At 41.1% G+C, this 26994-nt stretch overlaps 1 protein-coding gene and 1 long non-coding RNA gene across 3 annotated transcripts; one reads left to right on the top strand and one right to left on the bottom strand.

Moving 5' to 3' along the window:
• Positions 1-8775: 8775 nt before the first annotated feature.
• Positions 8776-13512, top strand: LOC118564100. The gene is made up of 3 exons (XR_004931627.1): positions 8776-8931; positions 12606-12843; positions 13000-13512. It is a non-coding gene; the product is annotated as an uncharacterized LOC118564100 (long non-coding RNA).
• Positions 13513-19136: 5624 nt separating this feature from the next.
• LOC110367718 lies at positions 19137-25456 on the bottom strand. Of its 2 annotated transcripts, XM_021314139.2 has the most exons (6): positions 25316-25456; positions 22483-22625; positions 20862-20981; positions 20681-20705; positions 20528-20572; positions 19137-19752 (listed from the first exon to the last, which is right to left on the bottom strand). In XM_021314139.2, exons 1-6 carry the CDS (start codon positions 25347-25349, stop codon positions 19511-19513), a joined length of 609 nt encoding a protein of 202 aa, XP_021169814.2. In that variant the 5' UTR covers positions 25350-25456; the 3' UTR covers positions 19137-19510. The 2 variants fall into 2 exon arrangements, with proteins under 2 accessions (XP_021169814.2, XP_035996673.1); XM_036140780.1 differs by lacking the exon at positions 25316-25456 and having other exon boundaries at positions 22483-23398.
• Positions 25457-26994: the final 1538 nt, after the last annotated feature.

Genomic DNA, 26994 nt, shown 5'->3' with positions numbered 1-26994 from the left:
GGTTATTCATAATATATTATGTAAAAGTGAAATTAACTTAATATAAAAATCAACAACAAGTCCACTTTTATTAGTTCTATTTAATCGTGCAATGAGTTTACTCGTGTGGCCCTCTTGAGATCAGATTAAGCTGTATGCGGCCCCTCAACCAAAATGAGTTTGACACCTCTGCTCTAGACAAAGTTCTGGTAGGAAACAAAACAAACTTACAGTTTGTTCAAACGGTCCAAAGTGCTGAAGAACAAGATCTGAACAACAGACTGAGACCAAACAGAACCACCGTAGAACCGAGCTGTGTGCCTCACCTGGACAGGTGAGTTCAAACTGAAAGTGACTGAGAGGAATGTTGTATAACTGATGACGTCACAACTCACCTGGTTTGTAGTTTTTTCTTTCAGACTAAAACAGTCAGTAGAGCGTCTGCAGTGATATCAGAGGCAGGTTGATAAAGTCTTCATGAGAAAGGAGAAAAGTTCTGCTGAAAATGTTTCCTGATGGCATCCTGAGGAGAAATGAGCTCAGAGAACAGAGCTGCTGGTTGCTTCCTGCTGCAGGAACTGGTCAGACTGGTCTGGCTGAGTAGGAGTCAGAGGAATGTTCACCTGCTGACGTCTGAAGACATGAAGCCTTCTCATGACTCAATAATTAGATCAATTAAACCAGTTGCTGCTGCTGGTCTTAATTCGATTCAATTCAATTTTATTTCTATAGCGCCAATTCATGAAACATGTCATCTCGAGGGACTTTACAAAGTCAAAATCAATCATATTATACAGATTGGTCAAAAATGTTCTATATAAGGGAACCAGTTGATTGCATCAAGTCTCTCCAAGCAGCATTCACTCCTGAACAAGCGTAGAGCCACAGGGAGAGTTGTCTGCATTGTCCATGGCTTTGCTGCAATCCCTCATACTGAGCAAGCATGAAGCGACAGTGGGAAGAAAAACTCCCCATTAACGGGAAGGAAAACCTCCAGCAGAACCGGGCTCAGTATGAACGGTCATCTGCCTCGACCGACTGGGGTTACAGAAGACAGAGCAGAGACACAACAAGAGAGACAAAAAAGCACAGAAGCACACATTGATCCAGTAATCTGTTCTACATTAGATTGTAATAGCGGGCGAGCTGTCTTCTCTGGATGATGTCACAGTTAACAGAACGCCAGACCAGGTGTACCTACTATGAAGATAAAAGAGAGAGAACAAAAAGTTAAAAGCTGAAATGACAACAGTCATTTCAATTAAATTCAATTAAATTCAATTTTATTTATATAGCGCCAAATCATGAAACATGTCATCTCAAGGCACTTTACAAAATCAAGTTCAATCATATTATACAGATTGGGTCAGATTATACATATTGGTCAAAAATGTCCTATATAAGGAAACCAGTTGATTACATCAAAGTCCCAACAAGCAGCATTCACTCCTGGGGAACCGTAGAGCCACAGGAAGAGTCATCTGCATTGTACATGGCTTTGCTGCAATCCCTCATACTGAGCAAGCATGAAGCGACAGTGGGAAGAAAAACTCCCCATTAAAGGGAAGGAAAACCTCCAGCAGAACCGGGCTCAGTATGAACGGTCATCTGCCTCGACCGACTGAGGTTACAGAAGACAGAGCAGAGACACAACAAGAGAGACAAAAAGCACAGAAGCACACATTGATCCAGTAATCTGTTCTACGTTAGATGGTAGTAGCGGGTGAGCCGTCTTCTCTGGATGATGTCACAGTTAACAGAACGCCAGACCAGGTGTGCCTACTATGAAGAAAAAGAGAGAGAGCAAAAAGTTAAAAGCTGAAATGACGACAGTCATTTCAATGTAATGCGATGCAAAACTGGAGAACAGTAGAAATCAGTAGAGTGAGAAAATTAGACCCTGATGTCCTCCAGTAGCCTATGCCTATCACAGCACAACTATAGAGATAGCTCAGGGTAACATGAGCCACTCTAACTACAAATTTTGTCAAAAAGGAAAGTTTTAAGATTATTCTTAAAAATAGATAGGGTGTCTGCCTCACGGACTAAAACTGGGAGTTGGTTCCACAGGAGAGGAGCCTGATAGCTGAAGGATCTGCCTCCCATTCTACTTTTAGAGACTCTAGGAACCACCAGCAGACCTGCAGTCTGAGAGCGAAGTGCTCTGTTAGGAATATACGGGGTAATCAGAGCTCTGATATATGATGGAGCTTGATTATTAAGGGCTTTATACGTTAGAAGGAGAATTTTAAATTCTATTCTTGATTTAACAGGAAGCCAATGAAGGGAAGCTAAAATTGGAGAAATATGATCCCTCTTGTTGATTTTCATCAGAACTCTTGCTGCAGCATTTTGGATCAGATGAAATCTTTGAACAGCATGTTGTGGACTTCCTGATAGTAAAGAATTACAATAGTCCAGCCTTGAAGTAACAAATGTATGGACTAGTTTTTCAGCATCACCCCTGGACAGAATGTTTCTAATTTTGGCGATATTCCTTAGGTGAAAAAAGGAAACTCTGGAAACCTGTTTAATACGGGATTTAAATGACATGTCTTGGTCGAAAACAACACCAAGATTTTTAACTTTATTACCAGAGGCCAAGTTAATGCCATCCAGATTAAGTGACTGATTAAGAACTTTATTTTTTGAAGACTCTGGCCCAAAGATTACAACTTCTGTCTTGTCAGAATTTAAATGCAGGAAATTTAAAGTCATCCAGCTTTTGATGTCATCAAGACATGACTGCAGTCGAAGTAACTGATTGGATTCATCAGGATTTATGGATAAATATAGCTGAGTGTCATCAGCATAACAGTGGAAATTAATCCCATGCTGTCTGATAATTTTGCCAATCGGAAGCATATATATAGTAAATAGAATTGGTCCAAGGACTGAACCCTGTGGTACTCCACAAGTGACCCTAGAGCTTGAGGAAGATTTATTATTAACATGAACAAACTGGAATCTGTCCGACAGATAAGATTTAAACCAGCCTAATGCTTTTCCCTTAATCCCTACAGTATGCTCAAGTCTTTGTAGGAGAATATTGTGATCAACTGTATCAAATGCAGCACTGAGATCTAACAGGACAAATATAGACACGAGTCCATTATCTGAGGCCATGAGAATGTCATTAGTGACCTTCACCAGAGCTGTTTCAGTGCTATGATGAGCTCTAAAGCCTGACTGAAACTCCTCAAGTAAGTCATTACTTTGTAAATGTTCACATAGTTGATTAGCAACTACTTTCTCAAGAATTTTAAATAAGAAAAGAAGATTAGATATAGGTCTGTAATTTACTAACTCATCTTGATCAAGAGATGGTTTCTTAAGTAAAGGTTTAATAACAGCTACTTTAAAAGCCTGTGGTACATATCCATTTACCAGGGATAGATTAATCATGTCTAAAATAGGACCACTGATCAGAGGGAATACCTCCTTAAACAACTTGGTTGGGATTGGGTCTAACATACAGATAGAAGGTTTAGATGAAGCTAAAATTTTAGATAGCTCAGAAAGCTCTACTGCTTTTAAACAGTTCAGACACTGCGCAGGTTCTAAGGATTCCTCCAATGCTGCCTCACTTACTGAGGACGAGGTAATCATGTTTGGGAGGATGCCAATTATTTTATTTTTAATGGAATCAATTTTATTTATGAAGAATCCCATAAAATCATTACTGCTAAGAGCTAAGGGAATGGATGGATCAACAGAGCTGCGGCTCTGGGTAAGTTTGGCAACTGTACTGAAGAGAAATCTAGGATTATTCTTATTCTCCTCAATTAATGATGAAAAATATGCTGCTCTAACTCTGCGAAGGGTCTTGTTATACAACAATAGACTGTCCCTCCAGATTAGGTAGGATTCCTCTTGGTGTGTGGGGCGCCATTTTCTCTCCAATTTCCTAACATTGTGCTTCAAGGAACGCAGCTCTGAATTAAACCAAGGAACCAGCTTCCTGTGAATAATCACCTTCTTTTTCAAGGGAGCTACATTATCTAATGCAGAACGCAATGACGAAGTCATACCGTTTACAAAGACATCTATTTGTGAATTGGAAGAAACAACATTGCTGCCATCTACAGGGCATTTCTGCAATACGGAGGATATTAAAAAGGGGACAGACTCTTTAAGTTTTGATACAGCATTATCCGATAAAGATCTACTATAATGGAACCCTCTTTTGGGGGTGGAGAACTCAGTTAGATTAAACTCAAATGTTATTAAAAAATGATCAGATAGGACAAGGATGTGAGGAAATACTGTTAATTCTTCACAATCAATGCCATATGTCAGCACAAGGTCTAAAGTATGGAGCCAAGAGTGCGTTGGTTTATGCACATTTTGAGCAAAACCAATTGAATCTAGGATTGTTTTAAAGGCTACACTAAGGTTATCACATTCTGTGTCAACATGGATGTTAAAATCACCCACTATAATAACCTTATCAGTATTTAACACCAAATCAGATAAGAAATCTGACAACTCATCCAAAAACTGAGTGTAAGGGCCTGGTGGACGATACAAAACAACAAACAGAAGAGGTTTTATTACTTTGCAGTTTGGATGAGGGAAACTGAGGGTTAAATGTTCAAAAGAACTGTAGTTATTAATTGGCCTGGGACTAATTAATAAATCAGACTGAAAGATGGTTGCCACTTCTCCTCCTCTTCCCACAGATCTGGGAATGTGGAAATTTGAATAATTGGAGGGAGTTGACTCATTTATACTAACGTAGTCCTCTTGTAGCCAGGTTTCTGTGAGACAAAATAAATCAATCTGTTTATCAGAAATCAATTCGTTAACTAACAAAGTCTTTGCAAGGAGAGATTTTATATTTAATAGACCACATTTAATTGTTTTATTTTTAGGTTCAAGGTGAACCGTATTGATTTTTATTAGGTTTTTATGATTTGTTCCTTTTAGATAGGTTTTTGATCTGTTAAGTTTTGGCCGTGGGAAAAACACCGTCTCAATAGGATAACGGGTGGGTAACAGTACGGAAGCTGCAGAGAGGTGTGTTAAACTACGGCTCTGCTTCCTGGTCTGGACCCTGGGTTGTCAGCATTTAGGAGAACTAATAAATCCGGCCAGATTTCTAGAAAGAAGAGCTGCACCATCCAAAGTAGGATGGATGCCGTCTCTCCGGATCAGACCAGGTTTTCCCCAGAAAGTTCTCCAGTTATCAATGTAGCCCACGTCGTTTTCAGGACACCACCTAGACAACCAGCGGTTGAATGATGACATGCGGCTAAACATGTCATCACTGGCCAGATCAGGCAGGGGACCAGAGAAAATTACGGAGTCCGACATTGTTTTAGCAAACTCACACACCGAAGCAACACCAACTTTAGTGACCTCCCATCGGCGTGACCGGGTGTCATTACCGCCAGCGTGAATAACAATCTTACTGTATTTACGCTTATCCTTAGCCAGCAGTTTTAGGTAAGATTCTATGTCGCCCGTTCTGGCCCCTGGCAGGCATTTAACTATGGTCCCTGGTGTCTCTAGTGCCACGTTTCTGACTATTGAGCTCCCAATCACCAGGATCAGCTTCTAAGCAGGTGTGTCGGAGCTGGGGAAAATTTGTTAGAAACGCAGATGGGTTGGTGGTGAACTGGGGGCTGAAATCTAGAGCTATGCTTCCTACGAACCGTCACCCAGCCGGCCTGCTTACCCGGCTGCTCGGGTGCTTCTGGAGGACCACTAAGTGAAGTAACGCTAGGTCTATGTGGCTCCGCGCTAGCAGAGGGGCGGCTATCAGCTGGTTTTTCCATAGCACGGAGCCGGGTCTCTAATTCTGAGACTTAGTCAGAGACGGAGAAGCTGAAGTAATAGTAGGAGAGGAAGCCATTGTGGAGCTAAAGCTAGGCTAGGCTAAAGCTAGGCTAGCGCCCTTCTACCACGCCAAGAGAGCAAACCGTGAAACACAAGGAGTTCCCAAGCGTGATGTGCAGCAACAGAAAATGTTTTAAAAGTGCTTATGTGTTAGAAACAGATGTTGCAGCAAAGAGATTAAAGATAAAAGCAAGAGAATCTGGAGCAACAAACAAAGTGACACAATACGCCTTACCGCAAACAGAAAGTGACGTCATTTCAATGCAATGCAAAACTGGAGAACAGTAGAACTCAGCAGAGTGAGAAAAATAGGCCCTGATGTCCTCCAGCAGCCTAGGCCTATAGCAGCATAACTACAGAGATAGCTCAGGGTAACATGAGCCACTCTAACTATAAGCTTTGTCAAAAAGGAAAGTTTTAAGATTAGTCTTAAAAGTAGACGGGGTGTCTGCCTCACGGACCAAAACTGGGAGTTGGTTAGTTAGAGGAAGAACAGCAACATTAAAATTGAAAAACAAGATAAAAATAATCCCTCCTTGTGCTTCTTAATCCTGGTTTTATTAGTTCAGGTCATTATGGAGACATTTCATGTCTCACTTCTCAAACAACAGAAAAACCAGCAGGGAGACATTTTCACGTCTATTATGGGATGTTTCTGGTTGAAGGTAAACAGCAGAGAGTAAAATGGTGACTACAGGTCAGGAGACGCGTTTCTTGAAGGTTAAATCTGATAAATGAATATTCTTCCATTGAGCTGGATGACAGAGGCTGAAACATGAAACATGCTGAGCTGTTAAAGCAGGAATATCATAGCAGCTTTAGACAGAAAATAATAAAATTATAGTCATGCTTAACCGAGAATATAGATAATGATCCAGAATGTAACTCAGGATTAATGTTTCATGCATTAATTAAGTTTTATTCTTTAATCTGAGATCTTTGCTGATTGTCCAGTAATCAGATTCTTTTCTACCAGCAGCTGAGAGGAAGAAGCTGCATCTGTAACTGTGTTTGTCTTCGTCCTGCAGACCTCAGACATGTCCTCTCAGCTTTTCCTGCTAACAGTCGTCTCTGCGATGGTTTCCAGTCAGATCGCTGCTGACAAGCTGCAGGACAGAGTGAGTAGAAACCAGGAGAGCTTCCAAGAACCTGCAGCCGCCTTTAAAGACTCTTTCTATGCTGAAACCTTCAGGGTTCTCTGCTTTATGGTGCTGATCCACTCAGAGATGTTCTGCTGGTTGACTCCGGGGAGGAAGAGTCGCTGTGAGATGCTTCCCTCATCCTCCCCACCAGGAACTCTGATCTCCTCTGTCTTTGCAGCCCAACCTGACCTGCCTCAGCTCCTCTGATCCAGCTGCTGTGAACGCCACGCTGCTCCATGGTAACCACAAGGATGAAGGAGCTCTGTGGAGCAAGACCTCTGCTCCTCTTCCTCGGTGCTCCACCTCCGCCTTCTCCCCACCTCCCTCCCACTGTGAGGTGTGTCTCCTCCAGGAGGAGGTCTACATCCTCTATGATAACCTGCTGACTGGAGTGGTTCTGCATCTGGAGCGTCCTGGATCAGCCATCAGCACCAAGGAGAGCCGTAAGGAGCTACAGCAGAACTCTGAACCGGGTTTTAGAGAACCTGTCTTTACTTTCTCTTAGTCTGTTCTAGGTCATTTATTGTTTTGGTTTTTTTTTTTTGTTTTTTTTATCTGTTTTTAGTTTCCGGATAATCCATCTTAGAGAGAAAACTGGACCAGGTGTTGTTCTGGTGAGTTTTAAGGCCCGGTTCACCTCGGTACCAACATGGTTCCTGAGGGACCTGATCATGTTTGGTCAGCACTAAACAGAGATGGAGGACTTCCTCAGACCCGGCTGGTCTCTGCAGTCTGGGATAGACGTATAAAGAGTAGACGCCTCATGGACCGCTATGGCCTGTTGGCGGAGTCGCTCCGTGCGGCCGCCATCTTGGGAAGGTCGACTACTCCACTCTGTATTGAGTTTAGCAGGAACAGGCAGCATGTAATCCATTATAACTTGCTGAATCTAAAACAGATTATTTAATTTATCTTTTATGGGTTTTTTTCTGCAAGTCTTAAACATGCAGCAATTAAAACACAAGATTCAGTGTATTTAAATATTCCTAGTGGGGATAACAGCAATATAATATTCTGATGATATATGTTTATGTATAGGTATGCAAAACATAATACCACTCATATATTTTTATCAGTGTTATTTATTTATTACTATATACACATTCTGCATCTACAGTTCCTGGCTGAATTAAATGCACAAAAATGCAACTGGGATCCATGTGTGTCGTGTTCCTAACAGAAGCAGCTAAAGGAGGCTGTGGTCCTGCAGAAACATCAGTGGTGCATACATATTTATATCCTTAATGCCAAATGGATAAGGCACTGGCCTCCTAAGCCAGGGGTTGTGGGTTCAAGTCCCATCTGGGGTGTAAGCGCAGTGTTCTTCCATTCTAAACATGTGGTTGTGCTTTGAAATTATCTTTGGTGGGGAGTGATGGCCTAGTGCTTAGAGCAGTGTGCTTGCACTCTGAGAAAGGTTGCTAGTACCCGGTTTGATCCCCACCTGCCTGTAATCTGGGTCCATGAGCAAGACCCTAAACACACGATTGCTACCCAGGCACCACACAGTGGCAGCCCACTGATCCCTAAGGGGATGGGTTAAGATGCAGAAGTGAATTTCTCCTTTGTGACATCAATGATGTTCAATAATTATTATTAAAACAGCTTAACTTTCAGGTTTTTTGCATCCAGAGAATTTCACGTCTGATGTTAGGTGAGTACACTGATAAGCATAAAGGCAGAAAAAAGGGGAATCCATTAAAACATTTTCACATAGAATTTTGAAAATAGGTTTGATTTCTTTCTTTGTTTTTTTCCCCTTTTCTTTAAAACACAATGTGTCACATTTGCGGGTGGGTCTTATGATCAGATGTCTCTGTACGTCCAGCTTTTGGCCTCTTTGGCGCTTAATTTCTCCGTCTTGGAGCGAAACTTGAGCGTGTTAACATCGAAGGCTCCTCACCTGGTGGTGTTCTTCCAAAGTTGGCAGCGAGCTTCGTACCGTTTGATTGGATCCTCTTGCAATAAAGTACGAAAAGTAAAGTCTCATTGAAAATGTTAAGTATGGGATGTTACGCTCCTCCACGTCTAAAAGGGAACTAACTTCCCCAGGTTTTCTGCCACAAGCTGTCAACGTGACTCTGACCAAACAGCATGCAGGGCAGCAGCAGCAAACAGGCTGCAGGCTGAGCCATTTGTTGCCTACAGTTATCAGAGGATTTGTAGTTTCACCACCATGTGGGTAACAGGGTGTTACTGTGTTATCTGTCTTTTATTTTCTGATTGTAGCGTTTTACTCTGTGTATTTATGTGGCCAAAAAAATTTTAAAAAATTAAGACGATAATTAAATTTGAGGCCTTGGATGAAAATCTGGATATTTTTCAGCCTTTCTTAAGCCTTGAATTTAAAGTTATGTATCTTTTTTAGACTTTTTAAGACCCTGCAGCAGAACTAATAGAACTTTTTAGCAGTTATAAAGATTTTATTTATTATAATCGACTATATTTAGTGCAGAGTTTACAGCAAAGTGAAGCAGAGAGTGAGGGTGTATAAATTAGGGGTTAGCAACACGGTTAGCCACCAGGTAGCCCATGGCGCTATCAGTAGCTACATGTAATAATATGATCGAGACTCTGAGACATGTCTCAAGAGTCAGTCCTACACAGATGACACGGACATAATCTGACCATGTCATGGTGCAGCTTTGCCTGCTGCACCATGAACATTTCATGGCACTTTCCACCTCCCATACACCCCAGTTCTCCATGCTCCACTGATCAGCTTCACCTGTCATGCTGGGACTCAGCACACCTGCCAACACTCTTATTTAAACCTCCCTCAGTCAGCTCTTCCCTGTCAGATTGTCTGCTCATTACTGCTCACCTCATCCTTTCCTTGTCCTGCCTGAGTTCCCTTCGTCTACGTCTGCCTGCCCGCCTGAAAGTATTCTCTCTGCTGTGCTGCTGGTTCCACCTCTTCCCCAGTGCCAACCTACCTGCTCTGAAGGCCTCCTGGCTCCACAGCTCCACCCGCAGTCCTGCAGTTCTCTCCGGTCCACCTGCTCCTGCCATCTCCATCATCCAGCTCCGGTCCAGTACTGACTGCTGGTTTCCTCTTCCACTATCCATCTTCTTCAATAAAAACTCACAAAACTAGCTCTGTGTGTGGTTGTGTTCAGGTTCAGTTTACAAATCATGACATAAAACCTCATTCACAATAAAATGGATTTATTCTTTCTGCACCAAATGACCAACAGACCGGTCCCAGTCGGGGGTTTGGGGACCTTTGATTCAAAGCACTTTCAACCATCTTGATGCTGAAACATGATTTAGAAATAAATCTGCCTCTATTTATATTTGGACTGTTAAACCAGGTTTTTATAGAGATTTGTTTTGTTGATTTAAATTATCATAGTTTAAATTGTTTTTATTTTATTTATTTGAGCAGCACCCATGGAGCCCCCAACTCCCGCTTTTGTTTGATGTTGGCTAACGATAACGGATTTTACTTTTTTGTTTTAAAATGCCCTAAAATCATTAAAAATGGTAAACCCCATCTGCTTATTCCTTAAATCACCTTTTGGGTCCCTAGTTGATCTAGGGTTGCAACACGCCTCCCCCATCATGATCCATTGAAACACCCGTTCAGTGCTTTTAGGTGCAAGAAACCAATCCGTTGCATGAAACAGCCGCTAACTCTTCCAGAACACTCTTGTCCAAAAGTAAAAGTTATTTAATAAAACCAGAACATTTTCAACAGCTTCACCCACCTCTGATCTCCAGGTGTTTTGCAGAGTTTCCTCCTCTTGTAGCAAATCAAGCCGATGAAGAGGAAGAGCAGCAGGATGCTAGCGATGGCCAAGGAAAGCTGCCATGATAGGGGGGGATGACCATCTGCAAGTCTAGTAGTTCCTGTTTCATGTAGCTCATGCTTGTTTTGTGCTGCGTTAAATATTATGGGTAAAAGTGAATTTTAAAGAAAACTGCTGAGATTTTCCAGCATCTGCAGTCACAAAAAAATCAAATATATTAGAAATTAGCTTCTTCAACAGTGAAATAATTAGTGTAACATCAAGGGGGAAATAAAAGTATTTGGTTGAATTTATTGGATTTAATTTAAACTTTACAAACACAGGGGGGCTGTGCAGTGGGTAGCACTGCTGCCTTAAAGCAAGAAGGTTCTGGGTTCAAATCCAACCTTGGGCCTTTCTGCATGTTCTCCCTGTGCATGCGTGGGTTCTCTCCGGGTACTCCGGCTTCCTCCCACAGTCCAAAAACATGACTGTTATGTTGATTGGCTTCCCTAAATTCTCCTTAGGTGTGAGTGTGTGCATGAATGGTTGTTTTTCTCTCTGTGTTGCCCTGCAACAGACTGGCGACCTGTCCAGGGTGAACCCCGCCTCTTGCTAAGTGAACTCTGGAGATAGGCACCAGCAACCCCTGTGACCGTAACAAGCGGGTTAGAAAATAGATGGAAACACAGGAGGTATAATTTGAGATTCAAATTAATTTTCAGATCAGCTGTCCCAGTATGTTTCTGGTACTTCCCACAATAACAAAATTCCTTGAACAATAACTGCTCACTAGGTGAAGCATGTTTGATGCATGTTTGGATTGGCCCAACACGTTTCTGAGGGTTGTGTTGATCTTTTTAATTCCTGTTGGTCATTTTAGAGATAAATCTTCTTCTTCTTCTTTGAAATTTTTTTGAAATACTATACTGTAAATATTACTATCTGAAATACTTCTGAATAATTGAAATAAATCTAATTTAACTTTTACTTTACTCAAATTTCGAATTAATTGCTGTCTCTCCTCCTCATATTTATTACAGTATAACATAGAGATAAATCAACCAACATACAACAATAAAAGCTAACCCTCACTCAGCTTACCCTTCACTCCCTCAGTCAGTCACACCTGTTGGTCACTAATTAGTCAGAACTCACTCCACCTGCCAGCCTCCCTATTAAAGCTTCCCTCAGTCTTCATTTCCCTGCCGGTCTGTCATCAGACTCCACTCTCTCCTCGCCTGTCTACCTGGTTTGCTCCTGCTTGTTGTTGGAATCCTGCCACCGCTGAGTCTCAAGTTAAGTCTCTGCTTGCTGTTGGATTATTCTGCCACCTCTCTGAGTCTAGCCTCTGCTAGCTGTGGGAATTACCTGCCTCCTCTGTGCTCCAGCGGTTCTGCCTCCAAGAACTCTCTCCGGGTCGTCAGCTCCTGCTCACATTTACACCCCTGTTCCAGTCCAATCCTGCCTCTCTGGTTTCATCTGTCACTACTCATCTTCCTTTCAACAAACTCTCAGTTTTAGCTCCGCGTGTGTGGTGTAATTTCTGGGTACATCCAAGAAAAATCATGACAATTAGTATAAGTAAGTTTTCCACAATAATGTGTAGGGGGGGCTATTCTATAGCAATAAAAAAAACATGTTATCTTAAACTTCTAAAATGTAAAACATCATATCCTTGCTAAACATACATTAACATATTTATTACGAATAATATTCACATAATTGTCACAGGTCTGTGTGATTCCTTATGACAGAGTCACTAAAGAAATGTTTAGAGGTATAACTGAATAACCCTTTTATACAGAAAGTTGTATTTCAGTTTCACTTTTCTTATAAAGCAGATCAGAGATGATTTCATATTAAACAGCAGCCTTAAAAACCTTCCCTCTTTACTGTTTGCCAACTGCAGGTAAAGGCGGGTTCCTCTGATTGGACCGATGCCTCCACCTGGACTCCAGGAGGACCGCAGTGGATGTTGCAGAGGTTCTGCAGAAAACACAGCGACGTTCACGTCATCAGGGCGGTACCAAACCTTTACGATGGTACGTAGCAGCAGGTTCTGCTTTTCTGAGTCCAGAAGTGAGACAAGGGAACCGGAAACGGTACCAGCGACTGGTGGAGGTAGAGATGATTCACCTGGTTAAAAGGTGAAAGATGATCCTTCAGATGGGGACAGAAAATAACACTTATTACACATGTTGTCAACTGATTGAATGGTGTGGAAAACTGTATTACATTCTGTATTACATGCATTTGCTTCTATAAAACATTAAAATATAAAACATTTTATTTTCATTCTGCAGGGTATCGTCAGCAAAAGCTCTGCATGGAAAATAATAATAAGTCACACAGACTAAACAATAAGGTGCTTCTCTGATGTCAGACCTGCAGAATCAGGACATTTTTATCTGATGAATCATAGGTTAAAGTAATTAAGCCTGAAGGCTTCTCAGGATTTCTCCCAAAGAGAAAAACAAACCGCACTAGATTGTGACTCATTCAACGGTTTTAGGAATCACACAGATGAACTTCAAACAGATTCCCAGCTGCAGGGAATGCTTGCAGTGATGCTGAACTGTGTGCTGCTAGTAGAGCTGCAGCTGCTCTGGGATCAGTTTTCCTTTATAACAATAATATGGAGAAGACGATGAACTCCATGTTTTCTTACCACTCTAGTTGATCTCCACGCTGCTTCCCTTGGCCTCCATCATCATCTGCACTGCGTCAGGCAGGGAGAGGCACACAGCAAAGACCTTCTGCTCTCTGCACACCAGAGTCAGCAGGAGCAGCAGAGGGGGGCAGCAGAGGGGCAGCAGAGGAGCAGCAGAGGAGCAGCAGAGGAGCAGCAGAGGAGCAGCAGAGGAGCAGCAGAGGAGCAGCAGAGGAGCAGCAGAGGAGCAGCAGAGGAGCAGCAGCGCCTGAACATCTGGGTGCTCCCACAGACTCTCGTGGTAAAAGTTTGAGTAATAGAGAATTGTAGTTTTAACCACATCAGGATTAGATGAACGGAAACATGTGAAGTTCATCCTGAAACAGAACATCAGGAAAGGTGTAATGCCCCGGTTACTCTCCGCAATCCGTGCTGTAGAGACATTTTACTTTCTTTAGGTTTTTTTTCTTTTTACAAAATATTTTTTTTCTTTAGATATACAAAGCTGTTCGTTTTGTACAATAATTTAGATTTTAAATTATGCACATGGCTAGTTTTAAGTGCTTCAAGTTAGTTTTTATATAATTAATTGTATCTAACTATATATTCACTGTAAAATAAATTGTAATTTTTTTTACTTTATTATAGGGAAGTGCCAGATTACGCAACATTTGCAGATTTGGTCAGAAAGGAAACAATGATCAAGCATTTCAGAAACTGTGTGTGTGTGTGTGTGTGTGTGTGTGTGTGTGTGTGTGTGAACACACACACACACACATCCCCCTGCCTCTGAACAGACTTTCAGAGGCAGGGGGATTTCTGCTCAGCTTCTCAGAATAAGTTTCCAAACATTTTGCAAAGACTCCCGGACAAGACTTGAAGCAGATTCAGAAAAAAATGAAAAAGTCTGATTTAAACGTGTTTTGTTTGCAGCAAAGCCTGTAGAATCCTGATTAACCGTTTTGTGTATAAATATCTTCGGCATTGAGCTTTTCTTTATTTTTCTTTTTTTAATCCTACCCACCAACCAATGCTGTCCTGGGTCCTGTGTGATCAGCTGTGTCGGAACCAAATGCATGGAAAGCTTCCCTCCTCACGTCAGAACACCAGACGCACCAATTAATACAAGTTGATTAAATATTTCCCACGATTACTGCAGAGACCCAGTGAGGTCTCTGTAGTAATCTCACCTGCAGTGAAACCTGCAGACTCAGCACTCTTCATTTCTGGTAAACTGGTGCAATCAGGGCTTTTATTTGCCATGCTATCAATTTACACGGTGTTCAGACTGCAGATGGAAAAATCGCATCGTCTTGGTCCTAAATGCACCATTTTCCCCTCAGCTCCAGCGCAGCGCACGCTGCGTGAGCGCAGTAACATATGGTCACTTTTACGCATGGTTCTGAATCTGAATCTATAGGTTTAAAGAGGTTTTTTTATCATGTATTATTTTTATTATTAGTAGCAGTAGTAGTAGCATTAGTATTGACTTATGGCCAAAGCGACATAAAATGGAAAAGTATCAATTCAGAGTTAAAATGTATTAAAATCATATAAGGGGCTTTTAAGATTAAAACAATATTTGAAAGTCAAACATTTCTAACCAGACCTTAAAGGCAGAGGTCTGTTGTCAGAACCAACAGGCAGCAGCAGAGTCTGAGTGCTGGTTTTCTATTTCCAAATATAAAGAAAAGTTCCTCTATGAATATCTACAGGTGAGGAAGTCCCGCAAACCTGCGTCAATATCTGACACCTCAAAACGGGCGTTTTATTGGAAAGCGCTCCAGTCGGGAGCCCAGGATGTCTACCGGGGCCAGAACGCAAGACTAGGGCCTTCTTTAAGGAGGTACAGGAGGCCCGTCCTGACTCTGCCAGTCAGAACCGTCAGCCCAGCAGAAAAGGTCAAAAATCAAGCAGCGAAAATAGCGTCAGTTATCTCGATATCTCAAATATCTCGATTGGAAACATCGTCTCTCTTTTTCTCCCACGCAAAACCCAACATGTTTTAAATGATTCTTTAATCTACTGCTGGAGTCACGTGCGCTCTTTTAAAGCCGCCGGTATGGATTTAAGAAAGAAACAATTCTGAAGAAAATAAGAATATAAATTAATTCAACCGTTATTAACAAAACAAAAGAAATTAAATTCCTGCTTTATTAAACAATATTTTGTCAAACGTTATAATTTGTAACAGTGTAAAAGTAATCATCTTTTTTTCATAATGAGACTGAAAACTCCTGTTTGAGCGGAAGGCCGCCTACATTTTTCATAAAAAAATCAGAAATGTCTAATTATAGTCCGTCTTTCAGCCGCGATAATAAAATCAAAGCTGCTGACTCATAAATTCAGAGTTTAGAAACAGCTCAGCAGTTCATTTAGAAGCTCCTTTACTGGAATGTCAACAGAAAACTAAAACCACCACCAGAGGAAGCGAAGCTTAATGAGGCTCAGCTTCACCGTCCTGCAGGTAAAGGCGGGTTCCTCTGATTGGACCGATGCCTCCACCTGGACTCCAGGTAACTTCTGTGTCCCAGGAGGACCTCAGTTGATGTTGCAGAGGTTCTGCAGAAAGCACAGCGACGTTCACGTATGAGAATCTGAGGATTTATGATGAAAATCTCATGGTCAGGTTAATCATTTAATCCTTGAAGATGAGAGCATCGTTTCCTCAGAGCTCTGACTTGCAGCGTTGCTACAATGCTTTCTTACCCCATTCAGCAGAAAATCTTATTATTTATGAAACCAACAACTAATTTCTCAGTAAATTAATATCAATCCTGACTTAATCTTCCTCTCTGACGCTGCCTGAAACCAACTGTGAAAAGTCGTAGCCCGTCTCCCTCAGAGTCTCATTAGCATAATAAAAAAGACAAAAAATATCATAAATTCACAGAAATAAGATTATGTAACAGAAAGCTCAACAGCAACATTTTTCTATTATATCCATTGAAGCAGAATCCTTATCAGCGTTGTAGATTACATTTTTATCCTGAAGCTCTCTGTTGTTCTGCTTCTTTTTCTGTCACTTCATCTTTCTTTGAGGTGCTTGAAAAGGAAAACAAAAAATCTGCAGAAAATATTGTTTTGTAAACAAGGATTTTATTATACAGTACATTTTTCCTCAAGTCATAAGAAAATAACACTAAATCAATCTAAATTTACACAGCACCAGATTTACAGATAAATAAAAACTTATTTAAACAACATTGACAGCTTTATATCATCACCAACGTTTTAAAAGTGAGTCAGACAGGAAGTTCATGGGTTTAGCTGAAAGTAACACTTGTGAGCTCAGCTCAGTTCAGCACATGGACGTGTTTCTCCTCTATAGCGATATCAGTGACGATCAGAGACACTGAGCTCCTGTTCCAACGCTGATCTGGCTTTTTATCCACGTCAAAGAGTTTTAACTTCTTTAGTCCTATTCAATTCAATTCAATTTTATTTATATAGTGCCAATTCATGAAACATGTCATCTCAAGGCACTTTACAAAGTCAAAATCAATCAAATTATACAGATTGGTGAAAAATGTCCTATATAAGGAAACCAGTTGATTGCTTCAAAGTCCCGACAAGCAGCATTCACTCCTGGGGAACCGTAGAGCCACAGGGAGAGTCGTCTGCATTGTACATGGCTTTGCTGCAATCCCTCATACTGTGCATGCATGAAGTGACAGTGGGAAGAAAAACCACCCATTAACGGGAAGGAAAAACCTCCGGCAGAACCGGGCTCAGTATGAACGGTCATCTGCCTCGACCGACTGGGGTTACAGAAGACAGAACAGACACACAACAAGACAGACAAACAAGCACAGAAGCACACATTGATCTAGTAATCTGTTCTACATTTAGACGGATCTAAAATGAAACTGTGGGTTTTAAACCTGCCACTCCTGACGTTTTCATTAATTGTTCGCCTCAATTAGCCCAGCCGTCGCTCCTGATGACAGCGGTTATTTCCTCAGACCCAGACTCTGTTCTAAACCACTTTTTAAATAACAAAAGCCAAGTTTGAATCAGGGGAAACAAAGAGAGAGACCAAGCACTAGCATCAGTTTGTTGGCAGAAACCTTAAGAAGCCTTTAAATCTGACTGTAAGCACAGGGGTACCACAGGGGTGTGTGCTCAGCCCTGCTCCATACTCCCAATATATTTGAATTCAATTCAGTGCAGATGATTATTAACAAGGGCAGGTTTTACATCTTCAGAGGGACTGAGAGGGTTTAGATAAAACTTCTGCTAATTAACTAAATAGAATATAGAGGTTAACTAATGCAGGGTTCACATGTTAGTTTTAGTCTGACTGTTGCTCTGATCTTCCTCCTCCAATCCAACTTTATTTATAAAGCACTTTAAAATATCTCCAAGGACCAAAGTGCTGTGAAGTGAAACAACAAAACCAATTACACAGACTTAAAAAACAATACAAGCATAAAAGACTAAATTAATATCAGAACTATAAAATCTATAATAAAATGAAAATAAAAGTAATTTAAAATAATATATCACAGGCTAAAATCAACATCTCACACAGATTAGAAAGCCAAGGCAAATCTTGAAGACACCTAGATAATCAGGGTCGCTCTTAAAATAATTTTATGAGATATTCCCGCTGTGTGGTGGGTAAAGAGTCTCGTCTGCTCACTAGAACATCAGAACCTCAAATCGGAGATGTTCTACATGTTGGATGGTCTGGCCCAGTGTTGTATAGTAACAAAGTAAAAATACTTAACTACTGTACTTAAGTATATTTTGGAGTACTTTATACTTTTCTCGAGTATAACATTTTTTGATTACTTTTACTTCACTATATTTCTGAACTTAATTGCATACTTTAACTACAATACATTTCCAATGTTTGGTTTAGTTACTCGTTACAAAAAGAGAGAGAGAGACTCACCCATGCAAGTGTTTTGACCCGACCTACTGATTGACTGCGACAAAGTCGGGACTTGCCTGGTCTTGTTCATCACCACCAACAGGATACGAAGCTGGTTCAGTGGTAAAGCAGGTTAAATTAACCTTGTGGTATAGGTAAAACATCTAATAGCAGAGAGTTCTAATTTTCTTAACTAAATGATAATCTGCAGGTGTATCTATTAGCAGGTTTACCACTTCCTGTAGTTTAACTAAGCCTGGTTTATCACTTAACCATGTTCTTAGTATAGGCCCCCTGGTCTAATTTTTGCCTGCACTTGGTTGTGTACAATTTTAAAGTGCATAGCACTGACCTTACTTGAAGAAGGAAAACTGAAAGCTTACAAAAAGGTTGTATTTTCTGTCTAAACTTGGTCTAAATTTCTACTGCACTTGGCTGTTTGTATTATTTTAAGTGAATTTGACTTTCATAGTTTACCAAAAATCGAAAAAATGTCATTCAAACTGCATTTGCTTTGTTTTACTTTTTACTTATACTTTTTATTACATTACTTGAGTACATCTATTTTTACAGTAATTTTCACACTTAAGTACAAGACATTTCAGATACTTTAAGACTTTTACTCAAGTAACATTTCAGTCAGTGACTTGGACTTTTACCAAAGTCATATTTTATAGAGGTACCTATACTTTTACTTGACTCTGAGATTTCAGTACTTTATACAACACTGGTCTGGCCCTGATATCCTAGCATGTGTGGTGTCCCCTGACCACCACCTCCAGAGGTTTGGTCAGATGTCTGACATCTGAATGTTTCTCAGTTAAACCTGTTCATGTGTGATGTTCTCTAAGTCTGACCGGACAACACACCGTACCACCAAACCGGTTCTGTTTCTGACTTTTTATCATCATGTCGGGTCTCACAGGTTCTGAAAATCAGACGACAATTTTCAAATCTTGCCTTGTGAACCTGACATTATTAAACTCAAACAAGTCAAAGCAGCTCCCCACTGACTTCAGATGGAAACCAGAGGAGCTCCAGGTTCTCACAGCAGGACACCAGGAGGTGGACAGTCTCTCTTCTGCTGCAGGTTCCTCTGGAGGACATCTGGAGGGCTCGCATGCTGCAGCAGAACCATGAGAGTAAATATGCTTCAAAACATCCTGGCATAACAGGGAAGGATTCAAGGAACGTAAGTTGAGGTCATGAATATCTGATGGAGGTTGAATTTCAAAGCTCTGCAGCTTCCCAGAAGACTTTGTTCTAAACAGACGGGATGGTTTGTCTAAGTTAGTTCTGCAGGTTCCACATGGATGTGGATCTGTTTCCCAAGGGCTCCATCTTCTAGTTTCTGAACCTGATCAGTCGGTGCAGCATACAAGACGTTCACAGCTGCAGATTTCCTGCGTTTGTATTTGGTGACGGCCCACCAGATGATCAGAACCAGGAGGACGGCACCAGCTACACCACCGAAGAAGAGACCTGCAGTAAAACTGTCGAAGCACGCCGATTCAGAGAAGCAGAACTCTGGAGAGCAGAGAGGAGACGACAGAGTCACATAGTCAGCATCTGAGGAGGCCACAGGTTTGGGTTTAATGTCGACATGGAAGAAAAGACAAGCCCAGATAATAAAAACCTGAATTAATTTAGTGTCTGTAACTTTTGTTCCTCTTTCTCTATTCAGCAAACCTGACAAACACCAGTGAGCAGCAGGACGAGGCTTTGAAATCAGTATAAAGTGTCGATTATACCTTATTATGTAATCGACACAGGAAAATGCAGGAGTTTTTCAGCAGGTATCAAGAGGAAGATGAGAGATGCCAGAACCAGAACAGGGCAGATGAGCTGAAGGCAGCTATCAAAGCTATCAGAACTCCTGCAGAACCAGGCTGATGGCCTCTATGCCCGCAGCACTGATGCAGTAATTCATGTAAGACGCCCAAACAAGTAATGATGCATAGAAATGTGCATCTTTTCCCTGATGTTTGCGTTAAAACATCCTTTTTTATTGGTCTAATGTGATTTTCTAAGTTTCTAAAACACTGAAATGTGGGTTTTCTATACCTGTAAGCCATAATCATCACAATACCCAGAAATAAAAGCTTAAACCGTTTTCCTCTATAAAGCTCTATAAAATAACCGTTTAACTTTGTGAAGTGAAAATATTGCATTATTACCGTCAGTAACTATAATCTCTGAACAGAAAGAGAAGATTTCAGACAGGAAACGTTCATGATCTAGTTTTCTCTTTGAACGAGTCGCATGTCGATGAACCTGAGAGTGAAAAGCTGCAGGATCTTACTGGCTGCTGGAGGACAGTCATGGAGCTCCAAGAGGCTGCAGTTCACTGCAACAGAACCAGAGAAATACGGCGATGAGCTGAAGAAACAACCAGGTGAGGCGATTAAAAACAGACTCTGCAGCAGAGCCGTCTGCTGAATGGACGCGCTCTCACCTCTGCAGTCGACCGTCTGCACAGCCTGAAGCACAAACAGCAGAGAGTTAAAGTTTAAACCCAGTGAATCATTTTAAATCTCAGCAGATTGATGCTAAAAACTCCTTTATTAGCATTTTATTTGTACTATATAAATCAGCCAGTTTTATTCGTAGTGTCTCATCGTCTCTCTTGGTTTCACCTTCAGACAGTCCAGCGTGTATCTCAGGTGACGTTGGCAGATCTTCAGGTCGATGTGCTCGTCTGTCAGAGTCTCTACGAGAGTTTGGTTGAATTCAGAATCCTGGGCAATCACAACCCTCTGGATAATAAAACATCAACACATAATCAGAGTATTTTCTGTCAGAAAATTAAACATATGGATTTTTTCCAAAACAAAAAAGGTAAAAAAGTTACACCTTCCCTCTGGGCCACTGATTTGAACCGTCTTATTTTATTTATTTATTCTATCTAACCTTTATTTAAGCAGGAAAAGTCTCGTTGAGATTAAAAAAATTATTTTAAAACAGTTTTCTGGCTAAAACAAGCAGCAGGGTTACATGTCAGTTACAAACATTCATCCACACAAACAGAATAAATAATTACAAACCAGTGAAAGTATCAAACGTCAGAAGCAACAGATTCTACATTATAATTAAAAAGAATCAGTTAAAACAATGTTAATGTAACAGCATCTCTGTCATTAAAACTCTTTTAAAAGGTTCCCAGGAGACCAGCTCTTCAGTTTTACGTCTTTTGAACCGTCTGAACCAGGAAGTCCCAAAGTGTGGTTACCTCTTAGTAAAGATTTAAAGCAAAAACTGTAAACTTAACCAATAAATAAAATGTATCATAATGCTCCATATTAGACTTATTAGACAGAATTTATTAGACATATTAGACTGCTGTTACACATTTACTGTTTCTTTAAGTTAGATTGTTTTGGGTTTCCTGGGGGAGGAGTGGTGGTTCAGGGGACTGGAGGGGGGGGGGGGGGGGGGAAAACCGTTCTGTTCTGTTCGTCCTAAAATAAAGTGTTAGCAGTAAAACCATCAGTCTGGTGCTTTGGTGTCATAACAGCACGTAACATTATTAACCCAAAAATATATTTATTTAAAAGAAATCTTCTACGCTTCATTTTAAGATGAAATATCCACATTGAGCTGTAAATGCACACCTGACTTCTGGCCTTTACTTCAATCATTCTTACAAATATGCTGATTTGGCTGAAATCAGGGAAACTGACATACAGGAGAGAGAGAGAGGAGGAGGAGGAAACAGAGGAGAGAATTGGAACGGATCTGGGAGAAGAAAACGAGCGAGAATCAGAAAATGTTTCTTTCTCTCTCCTGACTTTACGTTGTTTATGTCAGCAGAGGAAACATTTAATTGAATTAATATTAAATTGGGTGACTGTCTCTCTGTTGATCGCCTACAAACAGCTGCTCATGGTGCCGTGACTCTGAACCTCCACCAGCACTGATGCACTTGACACGTTCACACGCTGCCTCTGCTGCTGCTGGGGGGGGGGGGGGGGAATCAGTGGTGATTGACTGCGCTCACGCACAGAGCTGTAATACTTTTCATTGGGATTCAGACAGCTGCAGTTCATTTTAAAGAGGCGGTAACCACATTTTCAGACAGAAACAGGGAAAACAGAGGTGGGGCTGCTGGGAGATGAGGTGAGTTGCTGTGGGCGTGTCTATCTGCTGAAGGTAACCGGAGCATCAACCCGGTTGGGACACGGTAGCTAAAAATGTTTAGGAACCGCTGGTCTAAACAGAACCGACCGTCCCTGATGAACCACACAGACGACCACTTACGTCGTGGTCCTCCCAGAACGCGTTGCAGCCAGCGGAGCGGGTCCACTGGGCCGGCCGGTACCTGAAGGTGCAGCTGGGAAGTCTGATGACGCTGCAGTTCAGAGATGAGAGCTCTGCTGCAGGAAACATCAGAAACACCAAGCCTGAAACACATGAAAACAGTTTAGGCACCATTAGCCAGCTGGTCATAATGTTCTGCTTCATATGCATCAAAGTATTCACGCCCTCCGTAAACCTGCTGGCTTTGCCATCCATGACTGCAGCAAGTGGCAACAGCAGCCTGGTCGGGCTTTGTCTAGGCCACTCCAAAAGGTCAAAGGTGAACTCTCTGCTGTGGTTTGGGTCACTGCCCCAGAACCCTTGTGCAATGCAGAAGATGATCCTCCAGGGTTCTGGAGGTCCATCAGGATGTTTTTGATAAATGTGAGGCGGGTCTTTGTGTTTCTGTGGGTCAGCGGTGGTTCTGGTGCCTCGTTTCTCTTTCCTACTGTTGAATCTGAACTCGTTCACTGAGGTCCTCAGAGCTTCAGACGTTGGTTCTGGATCCTCTGTCCTCCTGGTCCGGTCACTGATGTTCTCTAGGAGCGACTGCCAGACCAACCATGTTTTCTCCACTCTGGTTCTCCTCGGCTTCTTAAGCCTTCTACATCAGTGGATGTCAGTGATTTTGTTTCTCTTGTGTCTGTAAACGTCTTTAGATCAGGACACGGTGTGTTACACGTCCAGCTGCCTTCATGTTGTCTCACAGGTTCTGTTTGAGGGATTTATTTCTAATCTAGAAGGCGGTGATGGGGCCTGGGTGTGGCTGGAGACATTTAAGAAATGTGGCTAAACACAAATTTAACAAATGAGTTATTATAATTCATCTAGAGAGAGGATTGCCTGGAAACTTTTTTTCATTTTAGAAATGAAATTATGTTGTGAAAATAGATTTTTGTGTAAACTCTGGTTTATCTTTCCGTTATGTCAAAATTAGTTTGATGGTCTACAGCAGGAGAGTCAAAGTCATTTCTATATTGGGACTTTGGCATCATTTAGACGTTAAAAGGACCGGTTGGTCGTGTCTGTCGGATACTTTTGATTTCATAATTTCATTCCAGTTCACATAGAAATGTACAAAATGCACAGTAACATTAAAGTAGCACCGTAGACCCAATTTATACAGTTTATCTGCAAAAAAAAGTTAATGTTGGGGTGAGTTACACTTTAAACTCATAATTCTGCATCACTTTTTCTCTTTTTGGACATTTCTGGGTTGTTTTAATGTGCTGTGACAGAATGCTGTTACTACACAGTGAAAATAATCAACATTCACTACAGGAGGAACAGTTTTAGCCAGTTTATACAATTTAAAAGAACATATGCCTCCACTTTATGACACAATAAGCCTTTTTAGGCTCTTCAGGGCTGAATAAATTGCCTTGATGAGCCAGATTCAGCCCGTGGGCCTTGGGTTCGACACATGGTCTAAAACATCCTAGTGTGACAATAAATGGCTATAACAGAAATCTATAAAGGCTTTGGTCACACACACCTGTTGCCTACTTTTGGTTTTAGTGGCTGATCTTGATAGAATCGATGAGCTCAATTGAAACTGCATCAGATTCTCAGTTTCTCTCTTTAAATCTCTGGTAAACCCACAACAAGGGAAACAACAACCCCCGATTACAAAGTCTGCCTCCACCACAGATTACATAATGTAGTATAAAATATGTCAATATGGCGTTTGAGACCTCATGTAAACAGACCGGAAACTTGGTTGTTGTTGTTGTTTTGGGAAATATCCAGTTTTTATCCAGTTGGTGAGTTCGGACCAGACTCTCAGCCTGATGCAGTAAAGCCTCTGTCGGTGTTCTGTGGCGGTCGGTAAACGATCCGCCGCTTTTCTAGCAGAACATCACCGGGACCGACGCGCTGGGTGATGAGCAGCAGGTAACCGCGGCGTTACGCAGCGCAACCACTGAGCTATATAATACACTGGAGTGCTGATTTTGCCGAAAAACTGAAGTCACTGGCCGCCATCTTGCTACTCCCTACTCTCACAGAATCCCACAGGATTTGGTTGCAACAACAAGCAGTTTTCTGGCTGAGTGAAAACGTTTCACAGGTAATTCTACAGTCAGTGGATGTACTAACACTTTCAACTACTAGGAAATTAGGTGCTGAAATATTTTACATGTTATTCATATTAAATATATATATATATATATGTCTATATAAGTATGTGTTTATGTATATATGTATATATATATGTATACACATATGTAAATATATGTTTTTGTATATTGTTATTTATATATTTAAAAATGTTAAATACATATATTTAAATGAATAAAATGCAAAATATTTCAGCACATGACTTTCTCATTACGTGATAGTTTTAGAACATAACATAAAAGTATATGGCATTTCAGATTTTAAAAGTTTTAAGCCCGCCCTGAACATGAGAAAATCCTCGTTATTCAATTCTGTAGCGCACATATTCCCTAGTTACTGGGGGGAAATAGGGAGTACCAATATGGCGGCTGGTGGCTTCAAAGTGACTCGTTCAAACAGACGGTGATTAGCACTCCAGTGTATTATATAGCTCAGTGAGCGCAACACGGCCCTAAACACACCGAACTCAGTTAATCATTAACAGGTTCCGGTTCGCCTGCAGTTTAATCCGAAAGGGAACCGAACCGCCTACAAAGTTACAAGTTAACAAACACGTTGATGGATTCTGGTCCAAATCAAACGGACCACAGAACAGGTGTGAAAATGAAAGAGAACCCGACCAGAACCACACAGCGAGGAGAAAGTTATAGAGAACAGTTTACTAGATTAAACTCACCAACCAACAACCAGCAGGTGCCTGCCAGGTCCATGCTGAGGTTCTGATCTCTGAGCCCGTCCGCACAGTTTGGGTTCAACCTGCCTGGGAAGGATCGGAGAGTCTCTGAGACTCTAACTGCGGATGCAGCGCTGCGCAGAACCCCCCACCTGCTTCCTCCCCAGCAGGGAGGAGCACAGAAAGTCCCCCTGGTCGATCATCGTTACTGTCGCAGGTTCCAGGCTGAACTGTAAACTTCTTTTACTGTGGTGTGTGGTGAGCTGCTGGTATTGGGGGTATTTCCACTGAAAACCCCACGATGAAGATTTTATCATTTCTCATCAATTAAGAAGGCTAAATTTGAAAAGTATTGATGTGAAAGCATCAAAAGTCTAAACAATCAGAGGAAATGCGGGGCAGCAGGGAGATCTGCTCCTGGTGCTGCTGTGTGTTCTGGTGAAGCGCCCAGTTTCTGGGTCAAACCTGACTGATAAATGCTCCATGTTCCTGATTATTCTAATGGTAAAAAAAAATTATAAATGATGAACCTTCTTCCCCTGTGTGTCCCTGGTGCATTAAAAAAACCAGACTGCCTCCTTTTAATCCAAACCTCAGGACAAAAACTGCCTGAGGTTTAGAAATCTGCTCGTGTCATTCGGCTCCTAGAAAGGAGACAAAGCTTAGATTGGAATAAATTAAAATTAAGTATTTTTACAAAACTAAACTATTCCTGCAGGATAATTGTAAAAAGGAACCAAAAGTAAGTCAAATCTTAAAATTTGTGTATTTATCCTTGATTTGAGCAGATAAATAAGATGATCACTAATAGAGTATTTTTACCCCTAAAATTAGATACTGTGATATCCTGCACTTGAAATAAGATGATGGAAATGAGTTGTTCCTGTTTTAAGTGCACAAATCTTACTCCACTGGCAGATTATCTTATTAACCTGCTCAAATCAAAGACAATTATACTGTTTCAGGAAGCAGTTTATTACTGCTTTAAATTCTTATCACTATAATAGTAAATCCTGCATCCTGAAAATTGCTGACAGTGTAAAAAACAATGTTTATCTGAATAAAACCAGAGTCTATAATAAAGTGAAGTGTCAGATCTGTACAGGACATGTGAAAATGAGCCGTTGTCTTTAAACTGAAGGCCTTTTCCCACCAGGTTAGTATTTCCAGCTGAATTTGTCTCACTTCTTGTTTTCAGGAGGGGATTCTGTTTGAGGTTCACACTCTTCTCCACAGTCACCGCTCAGAGTTAAAAATATCAGCTAATTAAATGTTTTTATTCCACTTCCTTCCAGTAGCTTTTCAAGACTCACCAAGTGTTTTATTTTCTGCTGTTGTGTAATAAATCAATTAAAGCTCCTTAAAGCCACCAGGAAGGATCCAGGTCTTCTTTATCCAACGATGCTGAAGTGAAGCTGGAGATCCTCCATAAACATCCTGAAAGCTTCCAGATGATGGCAACAACAACCATTAAGGGTAAATTGTCTTTATCGGGGAGATTAGATGGCACAAATCAAAAAAGGAATTAGTGAAATTTATTGCGAAAATTTATTCCCATAATTACAAGCATAAATTCTGAATACAACGGTTATTTGACAAGAATCAAGAATACTTAAACCGTCAATTAGAACAAAAAAGATTAAATCAATAACGAAACAAAACAAAAATTAATGTATATTCCA

This window comes from Fundulus heteroclitus, chromosome 9, assembly GCF_011125445.2.
Source record: "Fundulus heteroclitus isolate FHET01 chromosome 9, MU-UCD_Fhet_4.1, whole genome shotgun sequence".
Classification (NCBI taxonomy): domain Eukaryota; kingdom Metazoa; phylum Chordata; class Actinopteri; order Cyprinodontiformes; family Fundulidae; genus Fundulus; species Fundulus heteroclitus.
This window is presented reverse-complemented; position numbering and strand designations above follow the sequence as displayed.